The 25820-nt window shown below is 52.8% G+C and overlaps 2 protein-coding genes across 7 annotated transcripts in view; both read right to left on the reverse strand.

The window, feature by feature from the left end:
- The window catches only part of COLEC11 (collectin subfamily member 11), a 37313-nt gene extending 18679 nt beyond the window's left edge, over positions 1-18634 (reverse strand). The window contains exons 1-4 of one of the 6 annotated variants that reach the window (XM_087863892.1): positions 15638-18634; positions 11347-12866; positions 8488-8631; positions 2219-2290 (exon numbers count right to left, since the gene is read on the reverse strand). In XM_087863892.1, coding sequence (XP_087720018.1) covers positions 2219-2290; positions 8488-8605 — 190 coding nt within the window. In that variant the 5' untranslated portion in view covers positions 8606-8631; positions 11347-12866; positions 15638-18634. The other 5 variants (XM_087863893.1, XM_045788909.2, XM_045788904.2 and 2 more) reach the window with 5 other exon arrangements.
- A 142-nt stretch (positions 18635-18776) lies between these two features.
- RPS7 (ribosomal protein S7) lies at positions 18777-25089 on the reverse strand. The gene is made up of 7 exons (XM_045788902.2): positions 24954-25089; positions 24639-24722; positions 24183-24254; positions 23228-23371; positions 22543-22607; positions 19473-19623; positions 18777-18885 (listed from the first exon to the last, which is right to left on the reverse strand). Exons 2-7 carry the CDS (start codon positions 24711-24713, stop codon positions 18808-18810), a joined length of 585 nt encoding a protein of 194 aa, XP_045644858.1. The 5' UTR covers positions 24714-24722; positions 24954-25089; the 3' UTR covers positions 18777-18807.
- Positions 25090-25820: the final 731 nt, after the last annotated feature.

Genomic DNA, 25820 nt, shown 5'->3' on the forward strand with positions numbered 1-25820 from the left:
CCACCTTCATAAGAAGCATAGTAATAAAAACTACAAGCACTGTAGTTCTGAGATACTGTTAACTTATCACAACCCGAGAACTTTGTGAAGCCGTTCCATCATTGCACCGCGCCCCGCTTCGCGGTGGGGAAGACAGACACAAGGAGTAAGACCACAGAGCCTGTCCCGCCGGCCCCCTGGGTCAGCTCTCCTCTCGGTCAGCTGGACTGGCCTCTGCAGAGAGAGCCACTACCTTGTTGTTTCTTGCAGGGGCCCCGGGAGCGGAGCTCCCGCCTCACTCACTCCTGCACTTGCTTACTCCATGGGTGGAATGCTCCCCAAAACACGGGGAAGATTGCTCATTTCAAGTGGGAAGTACATGGACCAGCGTAAGAATGTATGTGCAGATAGCCTTTTTAAAGTTCCAAATTCCACTTATGGCAACTTATTCTAAGGAAATATTCAGAGATATGCACAGAAAACACAAGTACAAAAGCATCATACATATCAAGAAGAAAAAGAACCCAAAACTTTTTTTTTTTTAAGATAGAAAAAGACAACCAAAAAAGAAGGAGGAGGAGGAGAACCAAAAGACAGAAAAGAAATACAAACGACTTTTAAATGCCCGGATAATGACTCTCCTTGACTCATAATACGAAAAGCGAAGTCAAACCTCCCAAGACGGCATTTACCACTATCAGACCGCCAGGTTTCCTAAGTCAGTGAGGACAGCAGGTGACGCACTCCTTGTGTTGCCTGTGACATTGTTTCTATCTTTCCAGAGGGCCACTCTACCAAAAATTCAAATGCACCAGAGCTCTGATCTAGCAATCACACGGTTAGGAATTTATCCACAAGCTGTACTCATACACATTTAAAAATGACACGTACGAGATTATTCTCTGCAGCAAACCCCTCTCCAGGAATAGGAGACCAGTTAAAGCACAGAAGTTCTCACGTGGAATAGCACGTCATCACAGGAGAGGGAGAGCGGGACATGTCTGTGCTCCTGTAGAATGACGCTCAGGTCCTATCGTTAAGTGAAAGAGGGAGATTCAGAGCCCTACGTATACGGCATCGCTGTTTGTACAAAAGGAGGGAAGAATCGGGGATACGTTTGCTTGTGTGCTTCCTGATTCCTAAAATACCTCTGTAAAGAGAAATTATCCAACGGTGTTGGTGGGACCTAGAAGGACAGCATTCACTGTGAGTTGTTTCTATATGCTTTGAACTTGGAACTAGGAGAATAGCTCATTTATTTTCTTTAACTGATTTTTTAATGAGCAAAGGAGAAAACAAGAAATAAAAATCATTAGGGGTAATGGAGGGGTGGTGACAGAAATGCTCTGGGTCTCGAATGTGACAAGGGTTTCCCAGGTGTGTAAGCTGTCAGACTCATGACTCATCTAAAGGAGAATGTCTATAAATTTTACCTCAAAAAAGTGAAAAAATGTTGCATGGGCTTGAATACATACACTCAGTGGCCTTTATTCGCATTGTCCTAATAACTTCCCGGAAAGTGGAACCTGCCTAGCTCTCCAGTGTTGTGGGGTGGGGTGGGGGACCAGCAGGATGGGTGGCAGTCTAGGTCCCAGCGCACAGAGCGTGACGCTGACAGAGCCCCTGTACCCCCTTTACTGCGCAGCTACTTTGCGCGGACGACCTATGTCCTGTAAGACTGAGCACCACCCCGGGGGTACGGAGAACTACACGCTTGTACTAAGAAGGAAGCAAATTCAGCAATTAGGATCTGCTAGCCGCCTGTGTAACCCCACACACCCCGCCCAAGTCTGTCCACGCCTCCTTCTCTGCTCACACACCTCCATCACCGCTTACACACCCCCTTATCTGTTTACACACCTCCATCACCGCTCGCACACCTCCTTGTCTGCTCACACACGTCCATAACTTTTGGCACACCTTCACAGTTTCTTGCACACCCTCACAACTGCACTTATCTGTGTAACGCTCCCGAATGACCCCCATGTTGCAGATGAGGCCGGTGAGGGGCCAGGCTGGGGCATGCACATGACCGCCCTGTCATGTGCCGCTCCCAGGGCGCGCTCTGTTTCTCGGAGCGCAAGGAGCACTGTGCACCGGGCTTGCTACGCAGGTGTCAGACTGCTCTCGAATCCCCGCGCCCTTCGTCTCCCCGTGGCTCCTGCAGGTGCCCTCTTGGGCAGATCTCACAGGGGCTGAGAAGGGCCAGACCTCAGCGGGGCCGAGGGGCAGCAGGTACCTTTCTCTCCTGTGGGGCCGACTCTTCCAGGCCGTCCCGGTGCGCCTTTGTCTCCCTTCTCTCCAGCATCCCCTGTGGAAGAAGTCACTGCATTTAGGACCTCCTTCTGAGCACACATTCCAGTGTCTGCCTCTCACCCTTCGTGTGCTGCCAGCCAGGCCCCTCGGCCTTCCTCTCTGCCGCCCCACCCCCCAGGAGATTTCATCTCTTATCCTGACCATCTCCCACCCCCATGGGCTTTCCCCCCTTCCCACCCTCCATCACAGAGGGCTCTCAGGTTTCCCTGCCTCAATCTGTGTCGGGCTCTGCTTCCGGGCCCTCCTCACCCCCTCTAGGGATGTTGTGTCCCTCTCTCCAACTATCCCTCTGGGCTGGCCTGACCTCTGGTGCACAGCACTCCCTGAGACCCCTCCTGGCAGCATGAGGAGAGCTGGGGTCTCGAGGATCTCCCTTGGCCAGCTGTCCCTCTGTATCCCCTGGTCCCTTCAGCACGAGCCGCCCACACCCACCTGCAGCACGCACTCGGGGCTGGGGAGCCTGTGACCAGGTGGGCACATCCACCTGATTCGGGGTCCCTGGCCAGGTGTGCCCTGCTTTCAGCCCAGGCTGCATGCCCCCCAGCCTTTGTCACGAGTCCTGGTCACTAGCCACCTGCTAGTCTTTGATCTGTCTCTTATCTCATTCAGAACTGAAACAGGGAGATGGGCTGTTCATCTCCTAATACCCCCACTTAGCACGCTGCACATCGACCTGACGGTTTTTCCCCAGAGAGGAGTCCCTCCTGTGACGTCCCTGGTTCTGGTCGATTCTCCCCACGATTCTCCTGACTGCAAACCCCGGGCCCGGTGTCATCTCTGCTATTCAGTCTCCCTCCTTAGTGAAGAGCAAGCCTCTGCCCAGCCCTGTGGGGTCTGCCCAGCCCGCTCCCTGTCCTGTCCATGTTCCGGCCCAGTCGGGTAGCCCCGGGGCTCCGTGCAGCTTTGGGGACTGCGCTCCCACTGCTGATGCAGGACAGACGTGCACAGAACGTGGAGACGCCGCAAGCAGCAGAGGGTGTGGCGGGAGCAAAGGCTGGAGTCCTGATGGGAGACATCAAGGTCCCTCCCTAGGCCTCCTCCTCCCCCACTCTAATCCACACCCAAACCTTCCTCCTAAAACACAGATCCAATTATGCTATATCCCATCTTAGAAGCACCAATAGGCTGAACGTGGTGACAAATAATGTCCCGTTTGTGAAACTGTCCTCAGTAGGTCTCCTTCAGAGCCCAGGGCTTGACGGCCACCTCCCCTGACTCTCTAGGTTGCTCCTCCCTATTCCCTCACCGGCTGTCTCTTCTCCCCAGTGACCAGAAACTTGTTCCATATTATATGGCTTGTCTGCCTGACCGCTATACCGGTCCCCCACGGGAGCACATGGTGCCAACAGGGGGTCAGTGTACCTCTCCAGGTACGCACAATGTCACACAGTATCTAAGTTACTTCAGTTCCCTGCGACTCTCTTTGGGCACTCACGCTTGGTGAGAGGCTTCACTGAGGTTACAGAACCCCAACGAGATGCCCAAAACTGACCATCCGGCCTGAAGAAGGGACATCCCATTTAAACTAAAGTACACAAAGAGAAAAGCAAAGTGAGTGCCAACAACATCTAGAAGACAGAGCTGTGTGTCACCATCACCTGCGTGCCCCAGCCCTGAAGGCTCCATCCAGCCCCCTGTTGAAGGCTGGCCTCACACGGGCCTAGCGCACATACGTGGCCCTTGAATCTCTGGGTACTTTACCTTTCTTAAAAAAGGAAATTATTACAATCGCAATACTTGGAGACATGTTGATAGAACAGTGAGAAACACCAACTAACAGACCGAGCTTGCCACCAACAACCTGCGGACATTCGAGGAACACCAACAGCCGGGAGAGAGCTCACAGAGGAACGGGACTCTTGGGGCAGTCGGCGTCTGACCCTGAAATAAGATGCTGAGTATCTTCATAAAGGCAAAGAGAGAATAGGGTCTAGGAACAAACGTAAAGAGCACTGGGAAGAACCAACTGGAAATCTTGCACATGAAATTAATTTTTGAAGTGAATCGCTCTACAGAAAGGGCAGGTAGCAGGGTGGCCGATGATACAAGCCACTTCAGGAGACAGACGGTCAGGATGAAGGCTGTTTCCACAGTGCGATGCAAAGAGATAAGGGACTGGAAAGTTTTGTTTGGATTTAAAGTTATCAAGTGGAAAGTGAAGAAAAGCCCCACAAACGCCAATGTCCTCCTTAAAGGAATTCCAGAAAAGGGGGTACGGACATTTGAAGCCATGACGTCATGTGGATTTAAGAGTTGTGACCTCCGGGCACGAGGGGAAGGCGTGGAAGAACACAGTGCAAGTGCCACGGGGAACCATGCAGGACACATGAGGGGAAATAACTTAGATGTGTCACAGGGACATTGCAGAACCTCAGGAATAAAGAGAAGATTCTAGCAGTTACCCAAGAGGAGGAAGAATCTGTAAAGCTGACAGGCACCTGAACAAGTCAGGCTGACGTAAGAAGTCTCATTAGCAGCACAGGATACAAGATCAAGTAAGATAAAATGAGGCAACAGTTTCAACCCGAAAAAGTTGTAATTGAGATTGAGATCAGAAAAGGGCTCTCTGATGAAGTGACTTCTAGCTGAGACCTGCCGTAGCCAGGCGAAGCGCGGGGAAAGCGCTGGCAGAGAGGGGACAGCACCTGCACAGGTGCGGTGCCAGAGACCGGAAGTGGCAGGTACACAGGCGCGGGTGCGGGCGGGAGAGGCCGGGGCCCACAGGGCCTGCATGGGGCTGCAGGAAGCACCGGCAGGCGTGGCCGCGGAGGTAGCAGGGCCCAGCCGCGTGTCAGGGAGAGCGGCAGGTGTAGCGCTGAGGTCATCCCGCCGGGGCCACCGTGTGTCACTGCCTGCGGGTCAGCACCTGCCCCCACGTGCCAGCTCCCCCACAGCACGCAAACCCCTGGAAGACGGAGCGCATGTCCCACAGCCCGGGGGCTCCCGGCGCACCCGGGAGAGGCCTTGACCACAAAGCTGCTCTGTCAACACTTGTAGGAAATTCACGCCGAGCACGCCAGGCAGCTTTTGTGGAGGAAGATGAGCCCAGAGCCTGCGCCCGGCATCCCCCGCGTGCATCCCCCGTGTGCATTCCGTAAGCTCGTCCCACCACGTGGTCACGTCCAGCTTACAGAGGAGGAGCCAGGCCAGGAGAAGTGGGCAGCACGCTGTGACCACCCCTCCCTAGGGCATCCAAGCCTTCGCAGAGAAGGACTGAGACAACCAGACCACCAGTGAACCAACAATGCGCACCCAGCTTCACGATCCTCGTAGAGAGAAGGCAGTGAGAACGCAGCCCTGGTGACTGCCGCGGGTTCTCCGCCTACTGCTGCATTGAGCCTGACACACCTGTGTGTGTAGCAAGGCTCCCAGCGCGGAAAGTCCCTGAGCGACGCCAAGCGCTACCTTGTGCCCCACAAGTCCTCTTTCTAAGGCAGGAAGGACTACTGCTCCATTAAAAACAAGACTTTCTAAGAGTGTGACCTCATATGGGTCTTCTCTCTCTCAGATATCAGAAAATCCCTCAAACACCGTTCTCCCCAAGATTCTGCACCATGGACGACTGTCTCGGCCAGTACTAGCGGGGGCAGGTGCCCGAGCTCCCCTGTGGCTCCTGTCGTGGGGGCGTCCAGAGCCCGGAGGTAGAGGGCCTCCCCAGCGCCTGGGCAGCGTAAGGCCCCAGCTCCGAGGACCAGGTGCACTGCGTCCTAGAAGACACCCTCTGGGTGTTGCGGCAGGAGCTGCCTCCAGTCCCTTGCACCCACGCTGGGAATGGGCTGCACGGGAGACATCAGTGCCAGGATGCTCCTGGTCCCGCTCTTTCGTAGTGACCTTGGCGTCCTCCTCAGAGCCCAGCCCTAGATGTGCTTCCCAAGAACAAAGCTGCTTTCAGGAACTGGTCCTCGTTGGCAGGCCCGAAGGCTCTGTTGGCTGCTGCTCTCAGGGGACGTTCAGAGCTGCGGCCTCTCTGGTGAGAACCCCAGGACAATACTGCTATAAACCTCCCCCCAAAACTCACACACACCCCATACTGTCTGCCCAGGGAGCCCAATGTCCTCTCCCCACATCCTGTCCTTTATCAGTTATTGATTTGGGACCGATGAACCATATGAAGTTCTACATGACGAGTTATTTCTCTACTGGGAGAGGCTAACATTTCAAGCGTCCAGCTCATGCTCCATCATGGACAACCTGCTCTCTCCTCCCTCAAAGAAGCAAAGAACACGTGGCTAGTATTTACTTCTAGCTTGCCTCCCTGCCAATCACATGAAGATCTGTGGCACAAAGCCTTTGCTCGATGGCACTGGGGGAAATTCTCGACCCAACAAGGAAGACACACGGCAGGTACTTGGACGTCTTTGCAGCCAGTTGAGGAAGGGCCGCGGGGCACCTGCTTCTACAGAGGACGTTCCCCACGGCGGGAAAGGAAGCAGGCCTCAGCAGCTAAGTCATGTCTCAGAGGAGCCGATTCCCCAGAGTTGTGTGTCAGTCAGGTCCCCTTGTTCCTGGAACAGAATGAGACCCCCCCCAGTCCTCGCCCCCACCCCCAACAGAGAATGGGAATGATGTGAGGTGACATCACTTCACAAGGTTTTCGTGAACTCAACTGTCACCTTGAACATATGGAACTCTTACTTGTCAGTTATAGCTCCGTGAGGCTGGAGAGGAACATGAGACACCCAGATTGTAAGGACTTCAGTAAGTGTGATAGGAAGTTTCTCGGGGTGTCTGGGGGCTCAGTCCATTATCCGACTCTTGATTTTGACTCAGGTCACGATCTCAGGGTCGGGAAATGGAGCTCTGCCTCGGGCTCTGAGCTCAGTGTGGAGTCCGCTTGCAATTCCCCCTCCCTTCCCCCACCACACACACTGTCTCTCTGTCAAATAAATAAATAAGTCTTTAAAAAAAAGAGACAGAAGTTTCTCTACTGGAATTGTCCCTTTGGTGTGGACGGACTGTGGCCATCAAGACGATGGGGCAGTGCTGTTTCATCAGGGTGTCTGGAACGCATGCTCCAAGGCCCCAAAACATCCCACAGGGCTTCCACACAACCTGGGAAGGTGTCTCGTTCACCTGCTAGAGGACAGGCCCCAGGAAGCAAGGTCCGAATTGGCGTCATTGTCCTCCAGGGAGCCCACCCCCGTCCTGCTCACTGAGGCCACCTGCCCGGTCCACCCTCGGCTGGAGCCTGCCCTCACCAGCCCCGTCTGTCCTCACAAGGGTCTGGTCTCCGGAGACACCCGGCGCTGTCTCAGTGGCGGGCATTCTCATCACGGGTCGATAGCCCCTATATGACTCTACTTCCTCCAGCGTCTCCGTAAGGAGAGCTGGCAGCATCCCCACCAAAGGCCCACTTGGCAGAGACCAGGCTTCTGGTCCACATAGACTGAGTGGGGAGGGACACAAGGGAATTTGGGGAGTGAGTCTGGGGCCGGCCCCTCTGCACCCTGGCCTTGTGCTCCTGGAGCAGGAGGCCCGTGCTCGCCTGCCCCACGTGCGGCATGTGCCCTATCCCTGTTTTGAAGTTATTTTATAACATTTGAGCAAGAGGCCCACACGTTGGTCTTGCACTGGGTCCCTTGAATTGTGGAGCTGAGCCCGCTTGGGAAGTACAGGTTTTGGAATCTCTTGCCTGTGCAACGGAGAAACCAGGGACTTTTCTGAACGAAGATGCCAGTCCGAGGGCCGATACTTTCCCGGGGGCTGCTGCCCCCCACATCGGCTCCCCCTGAAGGAAATCATAGGCAAGCCAGCAAGAGAAAAGCTTTTGGGGCTTGTCTGTTCATTTTTTAAACAGGAAATTAAGAGCTCTCAGGAACCAGTGTAGGAGCACGGGCTTCATAGCTGTGTGACCCAATCTGGCAAATTGCTAAATGTCCCTGAGCTTTGAATGTCCTTATCTGCCAGATGGACCAGATGAGGTCATCTCATTGTGAAAGTCCTTTGAGGGAGCATGTGTGGCGCCTGGAACAAATGGTAGTGGCCTTTATGGGGGCCCTGTGGGCTGAGGCGCAGATAAGTGGCTAGCTTCAGAATTTCAGAATCCCTTGGCCAAAGAAAGTGTAGACATTAGGTAGTCCATCCTTAATTTGGCAGATGGGGAAACTGAGGCGCACCTTGTCAGACCCTGAGCCAAGAGCAGCACCAGCCCTCGGGTCTCAGCCACGCTCAGGAGGCCGCGGTCAAGGTTACCTTTGAGGCCTGGGACGAGAATGTGCAGGGAGCAGGCGTCCTCCGCCATCTGCTGAGGATGTCCCACCGGAAGCAGCCACAGGAAGGCCAGGCCGATCAGAGCCAGACCCCTCTTCATCACGAGCGCTTGCGGGACACGGGCTCCTGCACCGAGGAAGGGGCACAGTGAGGGGAACTGTGAAAGCATGCAGGCTGGGGCCAGGCGCAGATAGCTGGCCGGGGGACCCTCCCAGCCTTCAGGTCTCTCCCTTGTGGGCCCACCGTCACCTCCCCTGCCCGGCCACACTGGGACTCCCACCCTGAGGGCTGCCGCCAGATTCGCGCCTCTGCTTCTCTGCGGCTGATACTTCATACACGCAAAGGCCCGCGTGTGGTCCTGTGGAAACTCCGACACGTCGCCCAGAACAGGTGGTGCAGCCAGCCAGCTCCCCAGGATGGGCCGGACCCCTGCAAGCCCCAGGCCCAGGACCCCTCCCTACTCCTTGGAACTGGGCTTTTGGGCTGCGAATGTGTGTCTCCTGCGGCTTCTAGCATTACTACACCAGTGTATTGCTAACAACATATCGTCCGGTTTACTGGCCCGGGGCTCTCCCAGGCGCTGGGTCCGCGCACCATGAGCTCGCCTGCTCCACTCCGCACCATGCTGTGGGGCTCCCCCAGGTCGCTACGTGCAGCCATAGCTCCTCGATTAGCTCACTGTGTCACTGAGGCAGCACCCCTCACCAGCAGGTGTGGGGCAGGGACAGAGGCCGGAAGGCACAGGAGGACACAGCTGGTCCTGCGCTCGGGGCCGGGCAGGAGCTTTGCAGGCACCCGACTGAGCGAACAACAGGACACCTGAGGGAATGAATGAATGAACAGACCACAGTTCACCACGGCAACACCTAGAGGTTAATGCTCTCTCCTGCTACTGGTTTTGCTCGTTCCTCGGGGGCTCTTGATGCCTCAGGTCCGCACGGGACTCCCGGGACCAGCGCCTGGACGCACGGCCGGTGCAGGACGGCCTCGCAGTGGGCTCCTGGCCTTGTCCTCAGGGTCCTGGGATTCCTAAGAGTTTCCCAACAGAGGAGCAGCCAGGCCTGTTTGCTACAGTGTGTTCTTCGCCATAACGAGCTTAAATGCTGCTTTAGAAGCAAACATGTGTTCTTTCCAGGATGTAGCTCTTAACAGTAATGATAATACAATGTATATCAATTATATCTCAATTTAAAAACAAGTCATGATAAGCATTCAATCCGCCTACATTTGAGCTGAAGCCTACGGATACGGGCTTCTTGGTGTTTGTGGAGGCAGATGGGGTTTAGATTTTTTTTAAATGTCTCAGGTGTGAAAAGCTGACATGGGAGCTTCCTCTCCAGCTAGAAACGGTTGTGTCAGGAGACAGCCAAGCTGCTCAGCATGACTCCCAGCTCCCACACACGGCTTCAAGGGAGGGCAGTCGCCACCTCCTAGGAAAGGAGGTGCAGGGCCAGGGGACAGCCCCGCACAAGCCACACAAGCCGAGCCCGAACCCCTCCCTGCGGGCCGCGGCCCTCGCCCGCTCACGCATCTGCTTCTCCACGGAGGAGAGCAGGGCAGCCCTGGGGGCAGCCCCTGCCCTGGGGAGTTCCAACTCTTCCCTGTCCTCATGGGAGAGGAATTCCATTTGTAAACGGAGAGGCCAGAGCCCTCTTTAAGAACCACATCCTGATCCAGCCAGAGACCAGGAGGTTCCCACCATCCCTTCAGTGCAGGAAGCCAGGGTTTCTGAGGGGAAATCAACTTGGAATTCTTCGTAGACGTTCATGGTAAGAATGAAATTCTGTCTCTCTCAAATAAATAAAATCTCTTTTTAAAAAAAGACTGAAATAGACAATGAAAAAAACGTGGCGTAATTTGCCAAACTCACAATGCTACATTTTCATTAAAGATCTGCGGCATTTATAGCCACAGAAACACATCCAGAAGCGCCAGGGACCTCCGCAGACACCGCGCTCCCAGCCCCCGCCCAACAGCTTGCTTCCCACGGTGGCAAGGGGTCTCCCCAGGGCCCACCCGACGGGCACACACAAAGGAGGAAGAGCCCTTTCCCCTAGCTTTCCGCAAGCCGTCTGTCTGTCCTCTCACCCAGCACCAGGTTTCTCAAACTTGTACATGAGCTGGAATCGCGGTGAGAGCTCGGCTGGGCTCTGCGGCAAGGAAAGCGCTTCTCATCAGATCTAAGTCCCGTTGTGCACAGGCGGCGGCTTTCCCACTTTCCTAAGGACTAACTCACTTCAGCCTGGAAGGACTCTTGTGACAGCCAGCTGACGAGGCAGGGAGGGCCCTGTCACACCATGTCTTTCGCAGTTTGGGAGACCGGAGGCCCCCACTGCAGTCCTGCCTTTGCCCCATTACTGAGCCCAGGACAGAGCCACGGTCCGAGTATGGATTATTGCTGTGGTCCACGTGGCCCCACCTGCAGGTGGCGGATATTCCCCGGGAACACCGGTTGGTGCTACAGCCACCTTTCACACGGGGTCTGAGGATTCGGGAAAACACGGCTCCACCTCTTGGCCATGTGGGGAGCTGAAACGGCGTCACTCGTCACTCGGTGGTCTTGTGGCCTGGCCGGCGGCTCTGACTCCTCCTCGTAAGCCAGCCCCACCAGGTTTCCCCCGTGAACTCCTGAACTAATCAGACCGTGGAATTCTAGCCACATCCATTTGACAGACTCCGTCCTTCGTGAGGACCGAAGAACAGATTCCCATCCCCCCCTCCACCTGAGTCCTCGCTCTGGCCTCATCTGGAACCTCGCCTTCCCAGCTCAGTGTCTTCCCATCGACCAGCAGACCCGCGCCCTGCTCCCCGAGGCTGCCAGTCACCAGGCAGAGTCCCTACCTGCAGCACACGCCAGGCGAAGGGGGCGTCCTGACCGTCGGGGACCCGCGAGGACACTGCGCCCAGGAGCCTCATGGCTGCTATTTACAGTGGCTGCTGAGCCCCACAGGCCAGGCGAGCACAGCCCGGGCTGTCAGGCTGCCCAGCGAATCAGGCGGCGTCACAGCTTTATCTGCAAAGCTTCCTGTTTGAAATATATCAGCTGTCCTGCGGGAGGCCGTGGAGAGTGTGGGAACGCTGGAGCAGCCCCGGGGTCAGGCCGCAGACCTGCCGGAGAGGCCCTTCCAGCTCTTCACCCCAAGCACCCCAGCCCGACTCCTCTGTGTCTGTTCTGTTCTCTTTCTCTTCTCCTTCTGAAAAAGCAAGCAAGAGTATGGTGGGTGTTGAGGAAAGCGTGAAGAGCGGTCATCATCACCGGGTGTCACATCAGACAGAAATAAATGTGGGTAACACGTTTCCTTCCATGCTTCCAGGCGTTCCCTGCTTGTCTACTTACTGCCTGTCGAGACCTAACCCACGGCCAGACCCAAACTCACTGACGTTTCACGCAAAGGCAAAACACGTCTCTGTGCTGGGTGGAACCAGCTCCTGGCTCTTACCCGGTGAGGGGAGGGGTGCTTTCTTATCTTTAAGAAAAAGATACACACAGGGGCGCCTGGGTGGCTCAGTCGTTAAGCGTCTGCCTTCGGCTCAGGGCATGATCCCGGCGTTCTGGGATCGAGCCCCACATCAGGCTCCTCCGCTGGGAGCCTGCTTCTTCCTCTCCCACTCCCCCTGCGTGTGTTCCCTCTCTCGCTGGCTGTCTCTCTCTCTGTCAAATAAATAAATAAAATCTTAAAAAAAAAAAGATACACACATACAATTATGATCACCAAAGGCTACGTGGAAAGGTGCATTTTTATTTAGACTAAAAGAAGTCACAACAGATTGCAAATTTTGTAAAAATTGTCAAATTCAGGGTCGCCTGGGTGGCTCAGTCAGTTAAACGTCTGCCCTTGGCTCAGATCACGATCCCGGGGTCCTGGGATAGAGTCCTAAGTCAGGCTCCTTGCTCAGTGGGGAGCCTGCTTCTCCCCTGCCTGCCACTCCCCCTGCTTGTGCTCTCGCTCTCTGACAAATAAATAAACAAAATCCTTAAAAAAAAAAACTGTCAAATTCTACATACATCATAAAATCCATGAAAAAGAATGGATTCTTTATTAAAACCACCTAATAGCATAAATAAATCTAAAAGCCCTAACCCAGTGGGCCACTTCCTGGGAAATACACAATCTACCACAATGGACCCAACATGAAATAGAGGACTTAGCAGCCCCCTGACTATTAAGGGGATTGAATTTGTAGCTTAAAAATTCCCCCAAAGGAAGCTCCAGGCCAGATGACTTCACAGGAGAATTCTACCAAACTTTTGGAGAAGAATTAACACCAATTTCACCAGCTCTTCCAGGAAAAGAAGAGGGAGGTGCACTTACCGATCCATTCTATGAAGTTGGGGTTACCTGATACCAAAACCAGAGACACTACAAAAAAAAAAGAAAAGAAAACCATCGACCGATAACCCTTACGAATATAGATGCAAAAATCTTTAACAAAATGTTAGCAAATAGAATTCAGCAATATATAAAAAAGATTTGTACATTTTGAGCAAGTGGAGTATTTCAGGGATGCAAAGCTGGGTCAATATTCAAAAGTCAACCAATGTAATCAACCATCCTTTGTTAGCACAAAGAAAAATCGTATGATCATATCAGTAGGCACAAAAAAAGCATTTGACAAAATTCCACACCCCTTCATGATAAAAACCCTCTGAAAAATAGGGATGGGGGTCCTCCTCAGCGTGATAAAAGCATGTATGTCAAAAACCCTACAGTAACATCATACTCAGGAAGGACTGAACGTCTCCTTCCCTCCTGACACGGCCAGGACACCCACTCAGACCAGTTATCCACCACGGTGCTGGGAGTCCCAGCTGGTGCAGAAGACATGGGAAGGGAACAAAAGACACGTGGGTCTGTAAAGAAACACAGAACAGCCCCTCCTTGCAGATGACATGACTGTTTGCTTGGAGCATCCCCAGGAGTCTACAGAAACTCCTAGAACCTAGAGGGGAGCTCGGCGAGGCTCAGAGCACCACGTGAACATAGGAAACCAAGCATCCCTCCACAAGGCAGCAACGAACACGCAGACTCTGAAATTAAAAATCGCTTACAATCACTCAACGAAATGAAATGCCTCGGGGCAAATCTAACAAAACAGGTCTGGCTCTAAGGACTCACACACAAGGTGCCGATGAGGAAAATCACAGCAGCTCTAAGAAACCGAGTCACGCTCCTGAACTGGGGGCTCGGTGCCCGGGAAGACGCCGACTCCCCCCAGAGCGAGCTGCAAGCTTAACACCACTCCTGTTAAAATCCCAGCAAGACATTTGGTAGACAGAGACAGGATTATTCTCAAATTTAGATGAAAAGACAAAGGAGGCCGAGTACCTGAAACAATTCTGAGATGCGGAACAGGGTAGGAGGGATCGGTCCGCCGTGGGACGGACCAGAAACCCACACAAACATACCCAACGGATTTAAGGTTGGTTTTATTGTGATCAAACACACATAACATACAATTTACCACGTACTCATTTTAGCGTAGAGTCCAGCGTACTAACTACATTCGCAATATCGCGTGGCCCTACCAACCACCTCCGTGACTCTCCATCTCGTGACACTGAACCCGTCCCGTACCGCCGGGCCCCCGTTGCACCTGCCGCAGCCCCTGGCCACTACTCCTCGGCTCCCTACGATTTTGACTATTCTAAGCGTCTGGTGTCCCTGGAATCCAACAGTGTTCGACCCCAGTGACTGGCTTCTTTCCCAGAGCGTCATGTCCTCGACATTCATCCGTGTCGTAGCAGGTGTCAGAACAACTCAACCCACCTAAATCCAAAGGCATACGACCCCAGCTCGACCTCACCCTGGCCCCGCTCCCTGCTCAGGGACACGTGGCGATGCTCTGGAGACACTGTCACACCGTGGGGCTGGGGGCGCTAAGTACCAGCTTTTGGGGGCAGGGAGCTGCTAAACGCCGCACAGTGTACTGGATGGTCCCCACCCCAAAGAATAACCAGGCCCCAAATGGCAAGAGTGCTCACGTGGGAACCCCGTAGCCGGATCCCAAAGACGGCTCTGGCTCCTCCAACGCCTCCCGACCCGAGGCCCGAGACAGCCGTCGTAACCCATCGGGCCACGTCGTGAGGTGCATCCCCTCGGCCCACGCTGAATGCCAGCTGGGGTGGAGGCCCAGGACCCGGGTGCCGGCGAGGACCGCTCCGTCAGCCAGGAACTCAGTCCTCACTACCAGCCCGCCCAGCCAGCCACCCGTGCCCCGGCCAGAGCTCGAGAGACAGGGCCGAGAATGATGCGCAAGCCCACACAGCCAGGGCACGTGCCAGATCGGGGTCCGCCCTGTCCCCCAGAGCTGTGCTTTCCAGGCCGCGTGGAGCCAGCAGCCGTGAGCCTCTCCCACCTCCTCCAGTCCCACCGGAGACACTTCCTTTTTGGTTTGTGACCCGAACTCTTCAGGGCTTTTTTTTAAAGTGCCCAAACCCGAGAATTACTCTCGGTTACAGCGTAGCTGGTACTAGTATACTAACTGACCTGTGTCAAGTACATTGTCAGTTAGAACCATCTTTCAATTAGAAATCATGTGTTCGCCTGCCTTGCAAATAAGCACCAAAAAGTCACGAGAAACCAGGTCCTTCTCCCTTCAGACCTTCTCTGGCTTCCTTCCCTCCCTCTTTCCCTCCTTCTCTCAGTTTTTTCTTCAAAGCACAGAAGTCATACGGTGGGGCGCAGGCTTTCCTCCTGAACTCTGACCTCTCAAGCAGCCTGGCTGTTCGCAGTGGGTCAGGATGAGAATCTGGCCCAGCTCCCAGTGACTATTTACATTTCTCAGAGATAACGGAGAAATCTGCACACAAGAGCCAGATCAAGCCCATTTGTCTCCGGGTGGGAATTTTCCCTGGAGGTCCCCCAGCCAGGCCTCCGTAGCCCTGGATTCTTTGTCCTTAAGGACGTTAACCTGGGCCACCTCTCCCTCCTCCTGCCTGACAGCTCCGCTCCTCCAGAGTTCCCTGACATCGCAGAGCAGAATTCGGCCTCCCACCCTCTCGATACACCGCTCCCTCGTGGACACAGTCCCTGGACAGTCAGGGAGCATGGGCACCAATGCTGTGCACGTCAGAGCCAGAGCCCACCGCGCCCACCGGGAGATCCAGCTCTGGCTTCGCAGCGTAGCTCACCAGCAAGACTGAGGTGAATGCCATTCATCTGACGACGTCACGCCATCCAAGGTCATTGCAGCACCTAAGATCACAGGGTCTCAAATGTGAGTGTGCACCAGAACCACCCAGAAGACCTCTGAAAGCACAAACCGTCAGCAGGCCTGTGTGGGGACCGGAGCACTTCCACTTCTAACCAGTTTGCAAGCGATGGCCATGCTGGGGCTGCTGGTCCAGGGACCACTCTCTGTGAACCACTGCCTCCGTCACAGGGCGATAGGAGGCCTGGAGTTAACAGTCGGTGGCCCACCACAACGCCCGACACATGGGGACACTCCGAACCACGTGGAGCTGCTGTGCACCTTCTCACTCCCCACCTCCCCTCCTTGGTTGCCCCCCAAGACCACTCTTGCTCCAGAACAGGAACCGGGGACCTGTGGTTTTATTGTACACAGATTTTTATAAATATCAAGTGTAGTATTAGAGATCTAAAATTATGCATCTCAGTGCCTCAAAAAAGCTCAAAATGTTCTACTTTTCAGGAGCTTTGCAACTTCGTGTACCTTTATCCATCAGGGAGAAAAGACTGGACCTAACACACAGCTAGGAGGGAGAAGGAAGATTTAAACACAATCACTTTATATAATAAATGATGCACACCCATTCTTGCAGGTCTAAGATCCAACCCTTCGGGAATCCAAACCGCTGGCCCTTGAACAGCGTGGGTTTGAGCTGGGAGGGTCTACCATATACGTGGACTTTCTTTTTGATGAACAGTGACTCTATAAACGTATTTCCTCATGACCTTTTTAGAAATTTTATTTTTAAGCAGTCTCTATACTCGCCATGGGGCTCAAACTTAAAACCTCAAGATCAGAAGTCCCATGCTCCACTACTGAGCCAGCCAAAACGTGCTACCCGTGATACGGAGGCTCCCGGTCAGCAGTGGGGAATAGTTGTTGAGTTTGGGAGGGAGTCGATATTCAGCAACGTAGGGGTCCATGCCCCTGGCCGCTGTGTTGTTCAAGTCAGCTGTGTATTTTTCTCTTTCCAACAGCTGAGAACTGCGGTGACAAGGTTTAGCACACTAGTCCCTGAACCACTTCGTTGTGCAACGCACCGAGCAGAAGTTCTGAGCGCGTCCTCTCCAGAACGTGTGGTCAGTAACATATTTAGAATGCACAACAGTACTGAGAGAGCACACATATGCTTATAAAAACAGAAGTTTTAAATGGACACAAATAAATACCAATTTTAGTGAAAGCCATGTGATTCATTTTTTAAAACTTGGCTTAATGTCTTGTGATTTAGCAACTTAAAAAACTGGTTCAAAGGGCCGAAGACATGAACAGACACTTCTCCAAAGACATACAAATGGCTGACACACAAAAAAATGTTCAACATCACCTGTCATCAGGGAAATACAAAGCAAAACCATGAGATACGTCACACCAGTTAGAATGGCAAAAATTAACAAGAAAGGAAACAACCAATAAATGTTGGCGAGGATCCAGAGGAAAGGAAACCCTTACACTGTTGGTGGGAATGCAAACTGTGCAGCCACTGGAAAACAGTGTGGAGGGTCCTCAAGACGTTAAGAGCTTCCGTAAGACCCAGTGATTGCACTACTAGGTAACTACCCCAAAGATACAGATGTAGGGAGAAGGGCACCTGCACCCCAACGTTCACAGCAGTAATGTCCACAAAAGGCACGGTGGAAGGAGCCTGGATGTCCTTCAACAGACGAATGGGTAAAGAAGATGTGGTCCATATATACAATGGAATCTTACTCAGCCATCAGAAAGGATGAATACCATTTGCATCAACATGGACAAACCGGAGGGGATTACGCTAAGTGAAGTTAAGTCAAGCAGAGAAAGACAATTATCATAGTTTCACTCTTATGCGGAACATAAGGAATAGTGTGGAGGACCACAGGGGAAGGGAGGGGAAACTGGGAAGAAATCAGAAAGGGAGACAAACTGACGGTTACAGAAGGGGGTTACAGATGGGCTAACTGGGTGATGGGTATTAAGGACACGTGTTGTGGTGAGCACTGGGTGTTATACTCAACTAACAAATCATTAAACACTACATCAAAAATCGATGACGTACGGCTAATTGAACATAACAAAAAAATAAAAATTAAAAAACCTGGTTGTTTATCTTGATATTGATTTTGGTAATTATCACTGCTAAAGAAGATTCCTAAGTAATAACACGTCTAGAACTTGCTTCAAAAATCTCCAGCCAAGAAAGGGGGTGGGAGCAGATTCAACAGGATCGATAAGCCACCACCGGCTGGAGCTGGGTGATGGGAACACAGCTCATCAGACGTGTGTTAGACTTGTGTATGTGGATAAAAGGCTTCTCAGAAGACTCTTTAGGAAAGACGCAAATGCAAGCCTATCATCGGCTATGCTTCCACTCAGCAGTGGCGCGGCTACACGCCAACTCAAATGCCTCATCCCACTTACACCTGACTGGTCTTGTCCACGTTAAGACCGACGGTGAATGCACAAACTTAATCTGAAGCGGGGCAAGAGGGGCTGCGGCTCAGGCAATCTCAGGGCCCGCGCGACCAGGCACTCCGCCGGTCTGTTTCATAGCAATGTAAGTACATGTACGGCCACTGAATCGTACACTTAAAAAAGGATAAAATGGCAAATTCTGTATGTGTGTCTTTCACCACAATAAAAAAAATTCAGTGAGAACACTACTACTTTATCAGATTTTGCTCTTGGAGAACTTTCTATCACAGTTTTTAAGGAACCATTCCTGGCCTGACTTCAGGTGCTCCTGAAACCTGTCCTTTCTCTTAGGCTGCCCAGGAGAGCCAGCATTCGGGCAGTGCGCTGCGCTGGGACTGGGATGTAGGCTAAGTCACCCTATCGTTCGTGACTCCGGTACCTGCGTGATCTTTAGGCTGAACTTGTCCAAGTGCCAGTACTCAGCCACTTGGGGCAATTTCACAGGATTGTACCTATTACAACATCCCTGAATACAAGTATATCCCTCCCGTGCATCAAATTGCCTGGTATAACCCACAGGCACCATCTCTGTTCAAATTCTTCCAGCCTACGCAGGGAGCTACTGATAATGTAGACGGTCATACAACGACATCTCTGAAATTTTGAAAAACACACCACCTAAAACAGAATACTGTGAAAGTTTTATTTAATCATTTTTGTTTACAACTGAAACTCGGGGAACTCAAAGTTAACATCCTTGCCTGTGAGCTTCTTATAGACCCCAGAAAAAGTTTCAACCTACAAGGAAAGAAAGAATTCATCACAAAACTTTTAAACACACACATTCATCTTAAAGCCTAACGGTTTTGTGCCCTGCGTGGTTTTTCCCCTCAGCAACCAGGTACTGAGAAAACGAGGAATATACGAGCCTGGGGACAAGCTCACCTGCGATGCTGCGGGACAGGGCTCCACTTACACCTCAGGGCCAGAGCGTGGTGCTCCTCATGGCCAAGCAGCCGAGAGTCCGCGAGGGAGCCCAAGGGCTGTCCACATCAGCTACGCTTCACCGGGAATGAAGTGAAGGGACAGTCCTCCCAGAGTCTAACACTACCAACATCCCACCCCAAAGGATATACCATCGTACGAAAAGGAATTACTTTACTTCTAATTTTCCTAATAATTTAAAAGGCAGAGAATCCCCATTTCCAAAACATCCCCCACTATAAAACCGGACATATAATCCAAAGGGAAGTGGGCCGAGGTACAGATGGAAAAAGCTGGCTGAGTTTACTACTGCTGGATCTGGCGGTACATGGGAGACGGGTTACGCTGCCTCTCCCCCTCATCTGTGTCAGGAGCCTCCCACAATGCAGCCACCCCCCTACCTTGTGCTCCACGTTGTTCTGCTGTGCTTTATCCAAATGAACCTTTATGAGCCGGCTGCCATCCAGTTTCACACGGATTCTCTTGCCCACAATTTCACTTGGGAAAACCAAGTCCTCCAGGATCGCGTCATGCACGGCTGTCAATGTGCGGCTGAAAGAATATGGTGACAAAAGTTAAGACATCGAGGAAGGTCTGCCCTCCTGGGAGCCCCTCAAAAGTCAAAAACGTCAACAGCAAACCCCAGGTTTCCGAAACCAAATTAACACCAGTTTTCAAATACACTACTTACATTTAATGGATCACAAAAGAGCCACTGCCAAACCAGACAGGGTAACAAGTACCGTATTTATTTATCTCAAAAGCTTAGGGTATGTGAAACGTGAAACCCTGAAAACCGCACACACACCACGCCATTCCAGGTGATCATCCCCAGCAAGCGGGAGGCTAACGAGCCCCTCCACCGTCACGAACCTCTTCAGGCTCATCTGCACTCACAATTTCTAGACTGAATCGCTGTAGCAGCCTCCTTTCTACTCGCTCAACTCCAAAACACCCCTCTCCAATGCTGTCAAATCGATCGAAAACCCTATGTGATCACACAACCCATTAGGCAAGATCCTTCGAGGGCTCTCCACGGTCTCCAAGACACCTCCAAGACTCCTCGTTCTCTAGGAGGGAGGAACTGCTCTATCACCAGCTCTGCGATGGCAGCCCCGCCTGAGCTCCCATTTTCACCCCGTCACACAAAGTGCCACGGTGACCTCACTCCTCTCCCGGTGGCACTTCGAGTTCACAACGTATCGGGCTGCCTGACAAGAGCTAGATTCGACAAATTCCAAACTTTGGGGTTATCTGTCATGTACCCCAAGATGCCAAGAATGAGAGAAGAGTGAAGAGGTAGTTATCGCCAGTGTTTACGGAGCTACCTTGTGTAGGGAACTCATCCAGGTCGTCCGTCTCACCCTCGGCAGATGGGATACTACACTCCACTCGCTTGCATTTCAGATCCAGCAGTTCCTACACACACTTTCCAGAGGCTCTAAAACGCCTGCAAAGGTCTTACTGTTCCACAGCCACAGAGAGCAAGCCCAGGGGAAATCCACTTCCCGAAGCCTCCATCACCTTCCAGAAAGCAAATGACACAGACGGCCCAACTGATCACTGCTACCCATGAATTACTAGGAAGGCACACAAATATGGAAATTGGTCAACTGTCGTCTCCCTTAAAACCAATCTGAATGGCATCAAAGCTAGCCTTGGCACCTTCTCTCAGATTCCAACATCGTCTTTTACAAGGGGGAGCCATGGCAAGGCAACTCTAATAATCACCAGCGAGAGAACGGAATGCCTCAGAGGGAAAGTAACGGAAACCCTGCTATAGACTAGAAACCAGAACAAGTAAATCTCAGGATCTAATCTGTGCAGGAGAAAGCGAAGTACTAAAGAAGGAAAGAGGTCTGCAGGCAGTGGAAAGTGGCAAAACCGCTATGCCTGTGGCCGAGAGCTCGGCCTAGGTGAACAGAAGGCCTCCAATGTGGAGACCAGGTCACCAGGAACCCAGTGAAGTCATCACCTGAGAAAATGTGGAAAACACAAGTTTGGGATGAGGGGCTGTGGATGGGCGAGTCTACTGGATGCCAAGCAAGGGTTTGTTTTCATACTCAAAGAACGAACTCGGGCTCTAACAGACTAGATGCTCTCGATTACCTCCTGTGTTGGATGTCACACAAACTACCCAGAATACCAAAAAATCCCTGAATTCTTATGTTACTCCACTGCCCATAAAACAGGTTCAAATACGTACGACTCAAATTCCAGAAACTCTGGCACCTGCCCTTCCAGTCTCCCCCACCACTCCTTTCCCACAGTGACATCTGCCCACAGCACTAGAGTCCTATCACGAACTCTTAGTGGCTTTACAAACAAGACTGCGTTTTAAAAATCCCAGCATTACCAGCACTAGCTGAAACAGCAGATCTCCAAGCCCTGAGTCACTTTTCCTTATCCTCTGAGGAAAAGTAATACAAAGGGCAGACTCAAGCTTGTTGCCTACCTGGCAGTTAGAGACACTAGAGCGTTCTTTCCCAAGCTGTTTCCCAGGGCAGGGCCTGCAGGGATCCAATAACCCAACTCTGTGAAACCACACTTCACAGAATACTGAAAGGCCCAGATCAAGGAGCCAACACCACTCAGTATCTGAGTTTATGCCAGATAACCTGTAAGTCAAGCTTAAAGAACACCGTCCATTGGCATCTACAACTGCAGAACACTTTCAACCCGTATGTCGGAAACAGGAAAATCCACCTAATTTCTTTTTTTTTTTTAAGATTTTATTTATTTATTCGACAGAGATAGAGACAGCCAGCGAGAGAGGGAACACAAGCAGGGGGAGTGGGAGAGGAAGAAGCAGGCCCATAGTGGAAGAGCCTGATGTGGGGCTCGATCCCATAACGCCGGGATCACGCCCTGAGCCGAAGGCAGACGCTTAACCGCTGTGCCACCCAGGCGCCCCCCACCTAATTTCTTAGCCTTAATTCACAGCAAAAATGAAAGGCCACCTCCCGCACACCTGCGCTTCGTCCCTCAGCACTACCGTCCCTCATTGCTCCTATCCTTTGCCCAAAGAACTGGAGGAAAGTCTCACCTTTTGAGATAGCAGTGACCTATTTTTATATTACCTATGTAAGTACACAAATACTTACCTCCACAATTTTAAAACATTTATACGTAATTATAGAGAAAACCATGTTACTCAGTAAATATTCCCATGTGAACAGCTTTCCTAAACTATCACTGTTTAATTTCAGAAACCTACCGCAATTCTTACTACAAAAAACCCATGCATATCAAGAGTTGTTAGTAAATGGTTTAAAACATACTTTTTTTTTTTTAAAAGCAGGCTCCACGCCCCACATGGGGCCCAAAAGCCTAAAGTGGGGACCAACACAGGGTCTGAACTCACGACCCGGAGATCAAGACCTGAGCTGAGATCCAGAGTTGGACGCTTAACCCAATGAGCCACCCAGATGCCCCTACAGTACACTTTTTTGACACTGATAAAATACTCACCTCCTGGGACGCTTTTGCTTATTTTTTGTACGGCTTTTTCGAGTTGGCTTAGGCAGAATTCTCCTCTGTAAAGTAAAAATTACCATGGAAAAAAGAAAAACCTTGAGTTGGCAGAAAGCTAAGAACTGTCAAACTGCTTTAAAAGAAAAAAAAAAAAGGAAAAAGCAGTAACAGAATAAATTCAAAGTTTGTGGAAGTCAACCAACCCAGAGCAAACAAGCTACTAAGAAATCCTACGAAGTACTCCCAACCGACCCCCTGAAGCCGGCACACCCACACTGTCAGGCCCACTGCCTACAGGAGTAGAACATGACCACGGAGACAGCACAATACCGAATTCGTCAGTCTGGCCCTTCGTTCCCACAGAGCTGTTTGCACCGAGGCCAGATCTGAACTTAAACTATTCCTTAGCATCTGCTCTCCTCCCAAAGTCCACAGCTGATGCACTTCCACAGCGTGGGTCTCAAGCAGAAGAACCTCAGCTCAGACCAAGCACACATCTAGCTTGATTCCTCTGCAAACAACCCACTACATTTCTGCCGTTATGAACACAAAGCCTTTTTCACATCAAACACCAAAAATGTACTTTTGCTGTTGCAAACACAAAATCAAAGTGATTTTTTCCCCTCAAACACAGTGATTTAAAAAATTCCCACAATAAGACATTCAACAGTACAACAGATACCTGAGCGATAAAGACAACGTGCTTCCCACTGAACTTTTTCTCCAATTCACGGACTAGCCGGACTTGGATTTTCTGGAAAGATTTCAGTTGAGGAACGGGAACAAAGATGATAATAGCTTTCCGACCACCACCAACTTCAATTTCCTAAAGAAAAAAAACAAACATTATTTTCATTTCATACCATCCATTCTTCCCATGCAAGTACAATCCTGAATGAAAACACTGTGCGCAAACACTGTCATATGCATGAAACACCTCTGACGTAAAAGTTCCTTTTAAAATCATCTTCCAGCTCTTTGTCCACCACCCCCTACAACCCCACTGTCCCTCTTCCTCCTGCCCCGCAGATCTGACAGATTTCTATGAACTTGCGGACAACCAGGATGCAAGACTAGCACTGACTACAGGACATAAACTTGCTTGCAACCCAAAACGGGGCTGGCTGTCCTCTGCACAACCTCTCCACCTGTGCAAATATATGGCAGCTTTGAACTGAAGACCGGAATCTGGGAAACTTCACTTCCCATCATCTGCACACTAGACCCACACTCTGAGTCAAGACAACTGCTCTGGAGAGTGAGAAAGTAGACACTGCAACCAGGTCAGAAGTCAAGCTGGAGTGTTGTGCCTGATCAGACACCGCAAGTCAGAAGAGCAGGCGTCCCAGACCCTCTGTCTCTGCCCATTTTCTTACTCCCCTGCGGCAGCACAATGCGGGGGCCAGGGAACCCGGCTGACCCCCTCCCCATCCTGCAAGCCCACCCCCCGCGCCCGGAGGAGGCCCATCCGCAGCACCACACCAGCCCCGGCGGCTCTGACACGTGCTCACGAGCCAGGCTGCAAGGTCCCAGGCGATGGGATTTGCAGACATTCCTGACAAGCAGCTTCTCCCGGGCGTGGGGTGGAGAGAACCGCTGGAAACCCCGCCCCCCCCCATAAAGAAGGTAAACTTCACCTTGGCTGCCGTGATATTCAGCTCCCTTAGCTGGGCTTTGAGGTCGGAGTTCATCTCCAACTCAAGGAGAGCCTAAGGAAAGCAGCAGGAGTCGAGCCTCAGTGGCCGGCCCGGCCGGCGGGGGGTCCACGATCCACCCACGTGCGGGCCCGCCGCCACTCGTGGGCTCCTCCCGGACGTGTGTCCCCCACCTCCACCGGGGTGACGCGCGCCGGGACTCCCGCTGGGGGGGTCGGGGGCGGTGACACGCTGCCGGGAGACAGAGGGTGGGGAGCACACGAGATGGGGGAGGACACACGCCGCCGGGGAAGGGGGACATGCGCGGAGGAGGACACGCCGCCGGGGGGACAGCAGCCGGGGGACTCGTGCCGGGGAAGGGGACATGCGCGGGTGGGGGGACAGGAGCCGGGGTCGGGAGGACACGCCGCCGGGGCGCCGGCCCTGCCCGCCCCTCACCTGGGAGATGCCGGACTCGAACTCGTCCGGCTTCTCGCCATTGGGCTTCACGATCTTCGCGCTCGAACTGAACATGGCCTTCTCCTGCAAGCACAGAGCGTCCTAGCTGAGCTGTCCGCGGCCCCGAGCTGCAGACCCCCGCCGGCCCCCACCCCGGCCCCGCTCCACCCCGCAGAAGCCATCGGGGGGCACAGCCCGGGTAATCGGCCGTATCCCCGCCCGGTGAGCAGGGCCCGCCGATCCAGGGCGAACTCCGAAACGTGTTTTCCTCAGAGTTAGCTGAAAAGTCCGACGGAGCGTAGGCCGCCAACATACCTCAGTGAGAGCGCCGGCCTAGGAAGAGGCCTAAGTCTCGCGAGAGATCCTCAAATCCCGACGGCGAAAAGGAAGAGGCGGGAACAGTACGAGTAGAGAAACCGGAAGAACCACTGAAAAGCGGTCGAAGCCTAGAGAGTCCCAGGAAGAGGCTGGGGGACCAGTGCGTTGGGAACTCTCCTCCGCCCGCCGCGTTTCCTTTCGGCTGTGGTTGGCTGGCGTGGCCCGGGCAGCTGCAGTAGTCGCAGGCGGGAGTCGGGGGGCCGGGCTGGGGGTCTGGGCGGGGTCGGGGGCCCGCGAAAAGCAACTCCGTCCCGAAGAGAGGACGTTTAAAAAACACCCGCTTAACCCGAGGAATCTCATTTCCCCGCTGAAGCCATGAAAGGAAGCAGAGATTCGGATTCCAGTTGTGCCGTAGAGAACCCAATGGCATGACGTTTGTTCGAGCGCTTCGGGAGCGAAGTGCTTTACGACTAAACGCGCTTTTCGGGCCGCAAACACTTAGCCCTCGGGTCCGCGGCGCTGGGGGGCGGGCAGTTCCGGGAAGTCCGCAAACGCCTAGGGGGCGGGCTCGGGGCGTCACTTGCTGGTTGGGGGGGTGTCCCAGGGGTAACAGGCTCGGGGGTCCGCGACGCGGGCAGGGACCGGACAGCCGGACTCAGCGCTGGTAACGGGCTCGGGGGTCCGCGACGCGGGCAGGGGCCGAGTGCCGGGGAGGGTTTTTCCAGCTGGGCAGAGCCTGACCTTAATGCCAGCACACCGAGATGAAATCTTGAGGGATGGCACAAAAATACCCGGTTCAACAAAAATGGATTTATTGGAAAAGTGCCTACCTTTGTGCCATGCTGCCACTTCACGTTCATGTGT

The sequence above is a fragment of the Ursus americanus genome, chromosome 7, assembly GCF_024610735.1.
Source record: "Ursus americanus isolate L20-20 chromosome 7, mUrsAme1.1.p, whole genome shotgun sequence".
Taxonomy (NCBI): Eukaryota; Metazoa; Chordata; class Mammalia; order Carnivora; family Ursidae; genus Ursus; species Ursus americanus.